Raw genomic sequence first — 14,924 nt, forward strand, 5'->3', positions numbered from 1 at the left:
GAGACTGGATTAAAAGGAATGACTTTCCTTGTTTTCTGGTCTGTCTGTGCCTCGGAAGGGTGAGAGTTTTATGGTCTGTATTACATTTGGTATGTAGTTATGTCCTCTGCAGGGGATTCAATCTGAATATACTGCAACTGGTTGTAATTTGTCACTTGGCTGTGGAGCAGAGGAGCTAGTCCCTTACCATTATTGATTCTCTGACTGAAATCTGCAGAGAGCAGTAGAATTGGAGAAGGAGACATGCAAGTGCAAATGGCTGTGGTTTACATGAGGGGAGAGACAAGAGTAATTACAAATCAATCATGAGTTCAGAAGCAAAATGTTTGTAACTTTGATAAAGAGGAAATTAAATCAGGAGAGCAAAATTTTGAAATTAAGCTAATAATTAGCTAGAGGTTTCTGTTTGACTGGGAAGTGGTGTACTGAATGTATGAGAACACGCAGTGGCAAATGTACACCCCAGCTGTGTTGTAACTTGTGTAGAGAGGCTACGTACACAACACCAAGGGCAGCAGAGTTGCTTCAGAAAAATACAGGCAATTCCAGTGTTAGGAATATTTAATATCCTGTTCAAGCCGACCTTGACGTAAACTCTGAGTGCCTGGATTTGATGTCATTCCTGTAAGAAGAATTTCTTCATTTGCAGGGAGCTGGAGTTGTCATTTGTGCCGGGAGCTGCTCAGAGAGAGAGCATCAGCTTTTGGCTTCCAAGCCTGAGGAACTCCAGCAGTCAAGAAACACTTTGCTCCTAGTGTTGCCATACCAGCACATTATTTCCATCCAGAACACAAAGACACAACCCACATCAAAACAAATGGACACTCAAATACAGGAAGAGGTATCTGTAGTATTCACTGTCACTAATGCTGTACCTCCTGAGCTCTACTAGAAGGATCGTGTACTTGTCCGATGCTCCGGATGAAATCTCTTCACTGCTCTGCATGGTTGCTGCTTGCCATTACAGGCTCACATGCATTATAGAAGGGGGACTGTTAATTTATTGACATGGAGAAGTCAATTTTTTGTGGCCTTGTGCTTTCTGTTTAGTCTTCTTTTTAAAGAAATAATAAGATATCTCCCAAGGAATTACTGGTGAGTACTTTGGCTGGGAGCAGTACCAGTTGTTTCTCTTCACAGGCTTGACTGGAAATCTCTTTACCGCAACCACTCTGTATTCATAGGGAGCTTTGAGAGTTGCCTTAGTTCAGTACTTCCCAGGTCATCAACAACACCTTGTCACTGAGAGAAGAACTGATAAAATTTTTTGGGGGGGCGACACTTTCTTCCTTGGATCAAATGCTTTGATTTGGCAGCTGTTCAGAAATCTGGTTTTAGTATCTCAGAAGGAAGAACGCTACTGGTATGCACACAGACAGGAGCTTAGAAAAGTCTACTGTCTTTGGTAGTTCGGAATATTTGGGCACACTGTCCCACTGCAGTGCCAGCATGCAATCTAGACTCTTAATTTTATTTTTGTTCAGAAAACTGTGAATGGTTATGTGTGCAACTAACTTGCTGCTTAGCTCAGAAAACTGAACAAATGAAAAATGTCACCTGAAGTTGATAATAAAAAGTAGGATTTTCAGTTTTCTGAGAAATCTAAAGAGGCAAAAAGGAACAACTTTGGCTTAGAGTCAAATGAAGCACTTTTGATTAATTTTTTTAAATCTCTAAACTAAGATGTTCTGCAACTTAAAAGCTGAATTTTATTCCAGGGATTGCCTAATAAGCACTCCCAGCATTTCCAAAGTGTTACTGTTTTTTATTAAAGTAATTATCAAGTCTAGTTGAATTTTCAAATAATTTTTCCCCCGAATTCTCTACAGATGCATTTTTGGCAAACATGATAATATGGCAAGAAAACTTCCCCAGCTCTAAAGAAGGGAATAATTTAATGAACCTATTATGCAAACAAAGATTTCCATAATTATTTTAAAATTTAAATAGAAGTATTTGTACTTTATTTAAACAAACCTCTACATGTGAAGTGGAGAAACATTAAGCAAGAGCAACAATTGAAAAAAATATGATTACAGTTCAATCTCAGAACAATTTAAGATATCACTAGGAGGATGAGTACATTAAAGAAATTCTACCAGATACATCTTTAAGGTTAAAAACCTGCAACTCCCCAAACTGCCAAGTAGCCCAGAATGACAATTTTCTTGGGTATAATATATATTACTTTCTATGCATAGTTTTAAGTGGGTTTATAATATAAATTTATGAGAGCCCCAAGCAGCATGTGGCTCAAGTTGCCTGTACATATAGGTAAGGACACTGAAGATTATATTTGGCATATTTGTATTGGTTGAAACTTTTCCACAAAATTAAATGTCCCTGAACATTTGAAAGGACATGGGGAAAGTACATGGGTGAGATAATTTTTCTTCCATCTCCTGCTAATTACTCTTAGTTAGAATGAACTATGCTGACCTAATGCACTTTCCCTCATTACTTAGATAGTTTCTTCATCTTCTGCATTTTGTTCAGCTTGCACACTGAACGTGGCCACATCAGCCACCGGATTCTCCCACGTCCTGTCACAGCCTCATCTCAGGCTGCAGTAGGAGTGTTTTAACCTGTTAGGAAATAGCTTTACTGGGGTTTGGAAAGTATTTATCCTAGTTGTATTGGACCAAATCCATCCCAAAGCAGCTTCACTGGCTTCCCGTGAAATTAATTAAATACCTTAGGCTTTCCATGTGATGGTCCCTCAGATAAGCCAGGAGTATAAAGAAATTTGAGCATCAGGTGAGGGGAGGGTAAAGCAGGAGCCTGTGGAACTGCATTGGGTGTGTGGTACCTGTTGGGAAAAAGCTCTAGGAAAACTGTAAAAGGAAGTGTCTTCCTCCAAGCTTAGAACTGCCCTGGCCCTGGGGAGCATTTAGGGACCACAGCTCATCTGCATGAGCATTTGCACCCATCTGTTGGCATGGTCAAACCCTGCTGACCTGGCACTTTGGGACCATGACACAGTTCAGGCCAATACAAAGTCCTGGTGCTGCTGTGGCCAGAAATGCAGGTGTGTATTCACCAGGACACTGCTGGGCTTTTCTCATGGAAAGCGAGTGTTTTGGCAAGAGGGACAGGAGCTGAGAAGTGTGTGCACTGGAGGAAAGTGTTGAGGAGGTGCTGGCAGTGGAAGCAGCAGAGGTGGGTTTGCAGTCAGGCTGGTGCTCAGCCACCAGGCCTGCTGGGCTTAAGGGGCTCTGTCATGAAAAGAGCCATTTTCTTCCGGTTTCCTGGCATTTGCATTGGCCTCGGGAGAGGGGTAGGACAATGTCTGCATTATCAAATAGAGAGGAAAATGCATATTGTTTTAGCCAGTGTGTTAGGGAGGCAGCAGTGGCTAATCGTGTTAAGTCTCACATAGCCCTGCTGGTGGGACAGGCTGGTGCAGGAAGTCACTGCTCCCCATCCCCGGGATGGAGACAGCTCTAGATGAGCTGTGTTCTGCACACACACCTGCTTTCCTGTTTTGAGGTTTGGATCCATAGTGCTGTTTTCTCCCTCCACAACCATTCTGCAGTCAACAGTGTCTTTCATGTTAGGAAATATTCCTCAGCGGCCTTGCTGAAGTTTCACCACCAATGAGGTATGATGGAAGGAGAGATTGCTAGAGCTTCAGCAGCAGAGTGCTGTTTGCCATTTGAGACCAGTGCAACAGGGCACTTACCTGCAGTGGTCCAGCTGCGTTTCCTCTCTCCAGCTTTGGTCTGTGTTGCTGTGTAGCCAGGCAGCTCCAGGGAACTTTGGCAGCACATCTCTCCCACACTGAGAACTTCCTCCAGCTACACTATCCCTTCTTCACTAGCTCAGTCTGGGACAGGCCTCCCAGTGGCATGTTTTCTTGCATTCAGAATTGTACGCCTGCCACATTTTAGAAAGATTAATCGCTCCACCAACTGAACGCTGCTGTACCCACTTTACTGCAATGTGCAGAGGCGCAGACATTGGGGTGAGGAAGGGTTTAAAAACTCTGAGCACTGATTCCTTGTCACCCCCTTGGGGACACCCTTCCTGCACAACTGTTGGTGTGAGCTACTTGGGCGACTCCTTCTGCTGTGAGGCAAATCTTGAAACTGCTCATAGCAGCGACTGGGTCTGGGCAGGGAACAACTTGAGGACTCAGGCTTCCTGTGCTTCTCTCCCTTTCTACTGCAGGATGTTCTAGTTTGTTGGCAGCCCTTGAGGTGATCAGCCTCTGGCATATTTCAAAACTCTTCTGTGTGGGCAACGCAAGTGATATTTTAGCTCAAATCAGGGTAAACTACCATGGTAGGTGGTAGATCGTCTACATTCCTTGAAGTCTTCAAATCAAGAAAAGGCAGCTTCCCAGAAGATGTATTTTAATTAAGCACAATTTTAATTACAGAGGTGTCTGACTGAAAAAGACCTGTGTTATAGAGGAAGTCAGGCTAGGTGATGTAATTGTTCTTCCTGTCCTTATTATAAAACCAGATGTTTACTGTGGGAGAGGATGTATTCAATACAAGCTGTGTCTGTATAATGGCCTTAAAGCATGTTAAACATGTTCATATGATTAATCTCATTTTTAACCCAATTTGGGTTAAAAACATAATTTACAGAAAATCACCTTTACTGATGCAGTAAATTGTGTGTTACCTCCTTCATTCCCCTGATAGCAGCTACATTGGTGTTAGCTACCTCAGGCTGTTCCAGAGACTGAACAATTCAGACTGTATTGCATGAAATCATGGCTTGGTCCTGGCTTTCTCTCCACAGCATTTGTGTGCTGTGTTTCCCAGTTTTCATCCTCATGGTAGACTGGCTGGGGAGGGGAGGTGTTGAACCCAGAGGTGTGGAGAAATAGTCACAAAAAAGGGGTCCATCCAAGTTGTACCCCTGAGGAGGTAAGCTTGTGTTACTGTCAAAGAGCCTCCCCCTATAGCTCAGAAAAGGCAATACCTTTAAGAAATGCAGGATGAGTCCCATTGTGTCTCCAAACTGTGTATCCGTAGATGTGTCTTTGGACTGAGTTTACAGCATTTCTGTAAAAGTACCTTAGGCCAATTCTTGAGCTAGGAAAGCTCCTGTTAAAGTGTGTTCTTTTGAAATACTGCTCTAAATAGCTTTGAAATAACTATTTCTCAACTTTCTTTAAAAAGAGCTTAGTAAATCCTGCCACAAAGGAAGACTCTCCCACACTGCACAGCGCTGTGAGGCTGTTGCGTGTTCTTTACACCTACAGCATGTGTCTCAGCAAGGGTTATTTGGGAGGTGAGGAGTGGATGGGGGTAGAAAGGAATATTAATTAAGCTTGTTACTGCCAGAGGGTTAGTGTGCATCATGCACAAGGAAATTCCGGGTGGAGCTGGGCATGGTTTTTCTGCATGGAATAACTTATCTATTTATCTATTTATTTATTTATGTAAGTGCTTCTAAGAGAACCACAATTATTCACATAACCAAGTTTAATCTGGCAAATTATTTTATACAAAAAATATGGGGAGAATAAGTAGAAGGGTTGAAAATGCTTGTTTCATTTTTTTTTATATAATGAATCATTTCGATATTTGAATTTCAAAGTTATTTTAATTTAAAAATAAAATAATTAAATAGACTCAATTTGACACAAAACATTTAATGTGGGGTTCAAAAGTATTTCAGGTCTATCCAAAAAGAAAGTTTCCAAATTTTCCTATTTAATTCCACATCCATCACTGTGTATCTGGTTAATTAAGATCCAACAAACCAAGACCTTACATTAGAGAAACCTTTATAGTATCTACTTAAAAAAAAGTTAGCAGCTATGGAGGAATAGGAATCCTTTAACATGATGCAACTGGTTCATCTAAAAGTAAGAGAAGATGATAAACCAGAAAAATGTAACCTTCAGTGCTAGGAGCACCATTTTATAGTGAGACATGTTAATCTTACTTGGCTGTCTGTCTGTTGAAGTTGGCAGTGTCAACTGTTTGTCTATAAAAGTTTTTTTTTGAGCAGAAGGGGAAAATGCTTTCTGTTTTCCCTATGTAAAAACTGGACAAAGCAACAGAGACTATATTGGGAACAATTTGGTACCAGTCTGGGAGGACAGAAAATGGAAATCTTATGGAGGAGGTGATTAAAAGATAGATTATCTCATCAATTTTGGGTTGGAACAAGATACTCACATGAAAATTTAACTGTCAAACTGTTCTATATTTTTTGTGAAATTAGGTTCTGTGGAGAAGAAGGGCCAGACTGGACAGGAAAGTCCTTTTCTCTAGCCAGTTCTGGGTTTGTTATGGTCTTAGTAGCTCATACTTTGCATCGCACACTACACGGCAGGACAAGGGCAGCGTGTGTTAGTTGTCATGAGGCAGCCGGGCAGGGTGACCACTGTGCTGCGGCAGGAGTGGGTGGGTGTTGTCCCTCTCCTGCCCCAGCCCCCACAACAAGAGGCGCCTGCAGAAACAGCCTGCAGACAAACAGGCAGAGATACTTACAGACCTGGTCCTCAGTTAACAACAGCTGACCCAAAGGGGATGAGCCCATCCAGCAGAGGTTCTGGCTGTGCCAGGCTGCCCACCGGCGTGGAGTCAGAGCTGCTGTGAGGTTATCTGGATCTGTGACATTTCACCGCATCTGAGTGGAGTTACAAAGTGTGGGGTTTATGTCCACCTACAACAGGGACTGCAGCACTGCTGTGGGCTGGTACCTAAACTCTCTGTGCCTCACTTCTGGAGAAAAGGCAGGGTGGAAATTCGTGGCTGCTTTTGTACAGCACTTGGAGCCTGCCAACCGTGTGCCAGTGCTGCATGCGACCATTGGTGGCAGTGCTGCAGACATGGGCTGTAGCAGAGCAAGTGGAGTCAACACCTGTCCTATACTGTTAATTTCTGCCAGCTGCCCAGGGGCTTAGGGCCAGGTGAAGAGCCAGGAGGTGGATGCCGAAGGTCCAAGACCCTGCAGAGGAAATTAAAAGTTTTAGTTACTGCAGCGGTGCTTCTCCTCTGGTCAAAGAGGGCAGGACTTGGGCCTGGCAGGCAGCCAAATCAATCTCCAATGGTGATAGAATTACGAACAACCTCCAGGTCCAGCAGTAGTTAAATGGCTTTTCAGGGCAGGCATCAACCCCAGTCTAGTTTACATAAGATAAACTCAGTTTTTCTGGAGGTGAGGGGAGAGGAGGAGGGGTCTCTGGTCTGAAGGGGACCAATTTATGAGCACAGCTGCCCAGCCTGCTCCCCGTCACATTCCCATGGCAGTGCAGGTTCAGGCTGCCTCCTTTCCACCAGGGCTGTTGCCACCAACTGGAGCCAAAGCATCAAGTCTCTGTGCCTGGGAAGTGGTTTTGCAGAGGGAGCACTAGTGCTGTCCCAGCTCTGTCCCTTGCAATGCTGGCTGGGCACAGGTCTCACGGCGCTGTGGACAAGGTCAAGAGTGGCTGATGCTGCCAGGCAGTGTCCCTGGCCCGTGGGTGATGGTGGCTGTCGTGAAGGAGCCAGGATGCAAGATGTGTGAGTGCAATTTGTCTGTCCCAAAGGCCATCTCTTGGTGTATGGCAGAGGAGAGGTGTGTGGCCATCCTGTCTCTCCAGCTGCACTGCTGGGCTGATTGGTGAGTCCTGCCACTGCTGTTAACTGGGGGCGAAGGTAAACAACAGCAACCACTTCTGGGGAACAGAAGGGTTTTTAGGGTTTACCATTATGCAATAAGAGGGTAAACCTTATTGCATAAATCTCAATGAGAATGCCAGGTATTTTCAGTTGGTTAATCAAGCCAATAGCTTAGTAATATTTGGCATGAATTTCTGCCATGTTGGATGAAAAGGTAAACTATTATTATAGTAGTCACCCATGCATTTAGAATATATGTTGTTACTGTTGGTTTGAAATAAGGAAACTACTTTTTCCAGCTCAGTTTACCTGACTTTGCACACATTCACTTAACAATAGCACATTGCATACCCCCAGATTGCCAGTTTTTCAGGTATTGCAATTTTCTTTCGGACTCCTGTAGTCCAGTTATCTTTCTGATTCAGTTCATTGTAATGAACTACAGGTTTCACCTCCACAGTGACTCAGGAAACACTTCCTCTCTCCCTACTTTTCAGAAGCAAATGAAAGGAAATGGCAGGTTTTATTTGTATTCTGAAAGAGTGATAAAGAATGACAAGTCCATTTCACGTTCATCTCCTTTCCATGTCTTGAATAATTGAATTTGTTGATCAGGAGATAATTCCTTTTTGTAGCAGTCTGAAGGTTCTTTGCTAACATGTCTTGCCTGTGCATGAGATGCCACAGTCTGGAGTTTTGTCCCCTTGGATAGGACTCTTCCTGCTGTAGCCATATAAGACTTTGAAACTGCTAATTCTCACCAAGGAACCATGTGCCTACAGTCCTGAAAATCCAGATAAGGATTTCCCTTAGATTCCTTAAGAATTCTGCCAGAAAGGCAGAAATCCCTCTGCCTATGAATTCTGCTGGAGCATAGATATGTTTCCAGCCCAGACATCTGCTGCTGCTGGCCTCAGGACTGCATTTTGGTGTCCACTGTGCACCGCCAGTGCAAACTTTGCCAGCAACATTAAAAGGGAAGTATCTGCTGAAAATCAAAGGACAAGACATGAATGTTATGGCTAATGTACTCTTCCTCAGTAGCTCTCTTAGGAATATAATACAAGAGATGTGCCCCTGCATCCTTTTGAGAAGGCAAGTGCATGAGGAATTTCCAAGTGTTATCTCCTTTATGCTTCATTACAGATTACCCTTCGTTGTTCGTTCTCTCTTTTTTTTTTTTTTCTTCTCTTGCCACATATTTTCAGATTTCAGAGACAGTGTTTATCAAAGCTGATTGTAAAGTCTTGAGCAATTTGGAAATAGTGAGAGGTCCAGACTCTACCATCAGCTTTCATCTCACCCTTAGAAGTGTTCAACATGCCCTTGGTCATTGCAGGGAATCAGACTTCTGTGCTGATTTAATCCCAACTCAGCATTAAGTTCACACAGTAGTTCATACAGACTTTGGTAGTCAGAAAAAGTTATTTAAAAATGCTCTTTACCTCAATGGCTTTCGATTTTTTGTGCTGCAGCAGAGATCAACAGTTCTCCTGTTTACTCTTTCTTCCAGTACCACAGCCTGGGTCGGCAGTGATGGGGACAGACCTGGAAATAAATTATTCCATTGAATTGCCAATGTAAAGAGAGGTTTGAGAGCATTCAAGTAAGTTATCATCTGTGCTAGACAGTCAGATCTCCTAGGAACCAGAAGTTTGTGTACATGTTAAATTATTGCTTCACCTTTTCTTCCTCTGCCATTTCAGACTGAGTGTGTGTTTGTTGTACATGTGCCTTTTTCACTAGAAGTGAAAAAACATCAACAGCTAAGACTGGGGGTAGGGAAGACCGAGTTAGGATCTCTGCTGTGGATCCTTTATTTGACTATGGCACAACGTTGTCCTCATTATTCAAAAGAGGAACAGAAGGAGAATAAATCCGTGACATCACAGTGGATCTCTCAGATAAAAACTGTGATGTCATCAATTTGTAAGTGCACTTTTAATACGCTTAAGTAACGATCCAAAATTGTGACATCCCCATTAATACATTGGTAGAGCCTTACTGTGTGATGCTGTAGTATTGACTTTTTTTAGAAAGAGACTTTAAGAAATATATGCAAATATATATGTATTTGTGTATAATATTCATGTTATTTACTGTAAATATGGCTCACCTATCAAGAATAGATCTAGAGTCCTATAACAAGTGTTACTCACCTTGAAGGAAAAGGAGGAAGAGGGAGAAAATCTTACTTGTTTTTCAAAAGGGTGTCAAGTGTCTATGAAAAGACATGTGCTGCTTAACAGTTGAGCCCACCCAGCACGTGTAAGAAAATAGGTATTTCTGTCCAAGATGAGTCTGGTCTGTTTACAGTCAGTTCTGGTTCTGTCAGGTTCTTGTGATGCCATGTCACAGGTTCCAGAGGTAAGTGAGAAATCTTAGCAAAGATAATGATGGAGCAGTCAGCAACCAGGACAAATTTCTCCCAAACTCCACGGAGTTTGGACTTGATTAATCAGTTTTCAGCATATTGCCTTTTCATTCTCTGTAAACAAGCCCTTACTGCTATATCAGGATAAAGTGAACAGCAGTGCATGATTTTCCTCCTCTGTATCAGACCTCACTTCACTCAGCTCTAACCTTTCCTCTCTTACCCACTTCTAATCTGTTCCAGTCTTTTTGATCTCTCTGTCTCCCCACATGGAAATCTTTTCCAGCTCCTATCATTTTTAGCATCTGTCCCTGGAGACAGTCCCCTTCAGCATCACTTGATCTGAAACAGACTGAAGGGAAAGTTTGCATGACCAGGATATGCCATAGGTTTACTGAGCGGTGCTTAAACCTTATAAGCTCTGCTTTTCTCCCAGCAGTATGTTCTGACAATGTCTTTGCTTTTTTAGCCACCCTGTGAGCAGACCCATTGTCACCTCTGGGATATCTGTCCTTTGTGGTTAAAGCTCATCTTGCAGGAACCTGTTTTACAGGCAGTGAAGCCATGGAGCCCTGCTGCCAGCACGCTCACCCTCCTTTCCCCAGTGCTCCAGCTGGGAACGTGGTCAGGCTGCCAGCACATGAGATCACATCCAGCACGGCTACTCCCTGGAAGCCAAAGTGTTGCTTAGTAACACACTCATGGAAGTACCAGAAGCATTTTTCAATCTGTCACATTGGCAAAAAAACACTGGCTTCTTGATTTAGAGGCATTCTGCTGCGCATAGCAGGGCTGTGCTCCATTACCTTGCATCCAGCATTATCTGCAAGTGAGGAAACCAACCTTCCAGTTAATGGAGGGGCTGGGGAGGAGGATGAGGCACAGAAAATATTCGCCTAGGTTTGCATGTGAAGCCTTTAGCTGGTTCTCCTGGCATCTAGTCCTCCTCTTAACTCCCTTCCCATAGGAGTTATTCCCTCCTTATGAAAGTGCACTCCAGGGTCCTATAGCAATTGGCCAAAAAGGACCCTGCAGCACCTTCATCTATTATGAGACATCACTGCAATAAAACATGGTGTGTCATACAGAAACTGGATGAGGTATTGCAGTATTTATGTTGTAAGCCTCAGTGTCATGGACAATTGCTACAGAATAATGTATGTCTTTTTTTAGTGCAGTGGAGTCACAGCAGCTTCAAAAGAGCACACAGAACACAGACCATGGGGGGATTACATGGTTTCCTCAGTTATTTTCGTATTATTGTGTTACAGAGAATTAAGTGAAAAACATCCTCTCATTTAAAAATAGAATCTAAAGGCTTTTAGGTTACTTTCCTTCTTCTTCTAAGAATAATTTAATCTGGGAGCAAAACATCCAAGAACCATGTTCTGACTTCAGAGGCTTGCTCCTTTATGTGGCACTGTTTTATCCTTAAAAATGGCTTCAAAAAGTAATTTGAGGGCTTTTATTTGAGCTACCTTATTGATTTTGCTATCAAATCTCCTCAGTTTTGAAGTGAAAAGGAATTTTAAACAATATCTATCTCTGAGCTCCACAGGCCACCTCGAATCTTCCCATCCTACTCCTTACCATTAGAGAGGTGGAACCATAGTCTGTGTCCAGACAAGCCATTTCTGTGGCTTGTCTCCTGTTGTCTGATTGTGGCCTGAAAGCCTTCTGCAAAAAACTGAAGAGGTATTATAAGGGTCATGGAAGGTCCAGGGCAGTCTGAAAACACAGTTGTTAGACAAGTGTTCCCAAGAGGATCTTTTGGTCTTCAGAGAGTCTCCTACCTGAGACAATGCTCAATCCAGTGGTGATTAAATCAGTGAGGTTTGTTTCTTGTGCAAAGCTGTTTCAGTGCAAGGGCAGTGACACACACAACAGTTCAGGGCTAAAGCTTGACTCAGCATAAAGATGAAAAAACATCCTACAACAGGAGAAGGTCCCAACTTGACTTCTGAGGTCTTTCTGAGGAAGTGAGTACATTCCTGTGTTTTTTCCTAGTCTAATGGGTACATTTGGGTGTGGGATAGAGCAGCTTTCAAGTCTTTTTCATGTAGTTGCATTTTTAGTGTACGTAGTTTAAGAAATACAGAAAGTGATAAAAATGTTCCTGATGGTTGGTATGTGGCCAGCGTAGCAGCACTTGATGAACCACTGAGGGTCCAAGTGCAGAAGGGTCTACATCACGCAAACATTCAGAATTAACTGGCTTCTCTAGGGGGCAGGGAACATTTTTTGGCAGGGGAGACAAAGCCTGTGAAAGCCTATACACATTTTAATTCCTAGAACTGGCAGTGCAAGCTCAGGACTGATGGAAATCTTGCTCTCATGATGCTTTGCTCTGCGGAAAGAGGATTCAGAGAAGCACTAAGTGACAATGCATTGTTTGTTTTAAAAGTAGCAGGGTATCTATTTCCAGTCTTCTAATACCTTGACCTTGAAGTTTGTTTGTAATTAAATAGTCTTGTCTTCCCAGCTAACCACTGAAGCAAAAGAACTGTTGTTATAAAGACAGTGGACCAAGGAAGAGCAGGTGGACTGGGTAACTTCTATGCAATACTAAGAAAGCACATCCGTTCCCTGCATTCCCAGGGGAAGAACACCTCTTTCTTCTGCACATTCTGCAAGATAAAATCATTTGAGCTGAGAGAGATTTAGAGCCAGCAAGTTAGTAAGCTACAAAGCAGGGGATATTCTATCATTTTTTCTTCTTGCTGTTTAGTTCTTGAGGGTTCTATCTGCTCCTATATTCACAGCCTTCTTTTCAACACTGGGGGTGCTCTAGGTGAAATCTGTCTCACCTAACCAGCATCTGCCTGCCCCTATGGAAAGAACAAAATGTGGGCTGGAACCTTCCCGACTTCCTGGTGGTACAGACCCCTTCCTATACAAGGTACATGTGTATGTTGAGTGATTGTATCATAGTAGCTTTTGTAATGCAATAACTGTCTGTGGTGCGAAGACAATGTGGTTGGAGAAAACCTGGAATACTTAAAACTTACTATGAATAGAAAAATTCAAATCAATGCAAAGGTAATACATCTGAAGAAGTTTTCTTACTCTGATCCACTACCACGTTTTCCACAAGATACCAGCCTCTGTATCCCTTAAATACCCTTTTACCCTCTTTGCAGCAGAACTTGACTTTTGTGTCTTTACTTGAGGCTGGAGTCAATGGTGTTTGGTTTTTTCATAATGTGCTGATGAATTGAAAAGCCAACCTTGACATGGGTTTGCCAACCAAAATAGTGTAATGCTAGTCAGTGAATAGCTTGGAGGAGTTGTGGATGCTGCTGACTGAAGTGTGCCATTGGAATTTTGGTCTTCTGGGCAAGAGTGATAAGAGGTTTTGTATTGATGCTTGTGAGAAAAGCTCAGCAGTCTCAGATAAAACTGATTGTCCTGTTAGTCACATTGTAACTACAGAGGGAAGCCTGAACAACTGAATGAGGGAAAAAACAAGGCCTCTTCCCTGAAGAGCACCCCAGATATCACACTTACATTAGAGAAAAAACCCTTCTGTGACTGATCCTGGGTTGGCAAGCAGATGGGCTCTGAGAGCTGGAGAGACACATCACTGTAGCATCTTTATCACGGTGTCTTTGATTATGTAAATGTACCAGAATAGGAGAGAATTCCTTTCAAACTCCTTTTCAGCTATGTAGGCTACCTCCAGATTGCCTGTTGCTACCCCCTGTGAGGCCTCACTGGAGTTTACACTATGCTGCTTGGTATTAATTTACTTTTGGTGGCCACAGACTAAGGTTACAGGTTTGGGAACCGGTACATAATTGCAAGGACAGCTTCTCGTGTTCTTTTTTCCCCCTTTCCCTCCTTTGTAAAGTGTGAACCGTTCTTTTGAACTCTGAAGTGACTGTATCGTTACAATGTGTGTACGTAGAGATTTGTTTTGACATGGCTTGTGTGAAGGACCTTTGCTCCTCTTATCTCACACTCAGTTTTATTAAGTGCTTGATAGTTTTGCCAGCCTTTTGTGGGGGAGGAGACGTGATGGGGTGGGTTATTCCACTTCAAAACTTGGCAATTTTTGAGGGAAATTTGCCCAGCTTTACCTAGAGTGGTATGAGAAGTCAAGGTGCTCTCAACTGTTCTTCAGTCGTCCTGATCTGATTTCTTCCAGGATAAACAGATCAGTCTTGAAACCCTCAGAAAAATAGGTTGTTTAATGCTATAAGCCAGCACTGACCAAGAAGGCCCATCACTTTGCCATGCATGGAAACATGCATGATGTTTCTTCCCTCATCTGTAAGTGTCTATCTGAGCACAGAGTGAATCACATCCTTTGCTTATGAAAACTGACATTGCTCCATGGATGTTAATGGAGCTACCACAGCTTACACCGGCCAAGGAGCAGCCCTTCTGTGTTTTGGTGGTTAGGAAACCCGTGAGTGAAATCCTACAGGGGTTTGAGAGAAGAGGGCAATGTGTGTTGGAAACCTCTCAACTTTGCAGGATTTCTTTGGTATTCATACACATTTGCAAGAATGTATTCCAAGCATCTTGTACTGTTATTAGTAACTTGTACTGTAGTTTGTTAGCAGTGTTAACTACCTACGTAGCTAATATTCTGATGCAACTTAGAAAAAGTGTAAACAATGGCAGCAAACAAGAGTTTAGAACTTGTATGTACTTTTTTTTATATTAAATCACTTCAATTAAAAGTACAAGAAAAAACACTCCTGTAGCCTTTGTTGTGTGTCCAAACAGATGTGTGGAAAGAGAGGGGAGAGCTCTCTTTCTGAAATCTTCCCTGTTTGCTTTGGTACTAACAAAAAGAGATGGTCAAACTTGGTGGGAAGACTCTGAATGTTAAAAGTTTATTCAGCAAACAGAAGGTGTCAGCAACCTAGTCCAGTATATATTATAAACTAATGGAGTACCTGTGACTGAAGCTGAAGTGTCTGAGGATTCACCAAGCCATGGCTAAGTGATGATTCACACAGACGTGAGTA

The 14,924-nt window shown here is 42.7% G+C and overlaps 1 protein-coding gene across 5 annotated transcripts in view; it reads left to right on the forward strand.

Moving 5' to 3' along the window:
• Positions 1–14,648, forward strand: part of DPF3 (double PHD fingers 3) — a 178,127-nt gene extending 163,479 nt beyond the window's left edge. For all 5 annotated transcript variants that reach the window (XM_051620435.1, XM_051620440.1, XM_051620436.1 and 2 more), the window contains one exon: positions 650–14,648. In XM_051620435.1, the coding sequence (XP_051476395.1) occupies positions 650–720 (71 nt within the window). In that variant the 3' untranslated portion in view covers positions 721–14,648. The remainder of the gene's footprint in view (positions 1–649) is intronic.
• Positions 14,649–14,924: the final 276 nt, after the last annotated feature.

Source organism: Apus apus, chromosome 5 (genome assembly GCF_020740795.1).
Source record: "Apus apus isolate bApuApu2 chromosome 5, bApuApu2.pri.cur, whole genome shotgun sequence".
Taxonomy (NCBI): Eukaryota; Metazoa; Chordata; class Aves; order Apodiformes; family Apodidae; genus Apus; species Apus apus.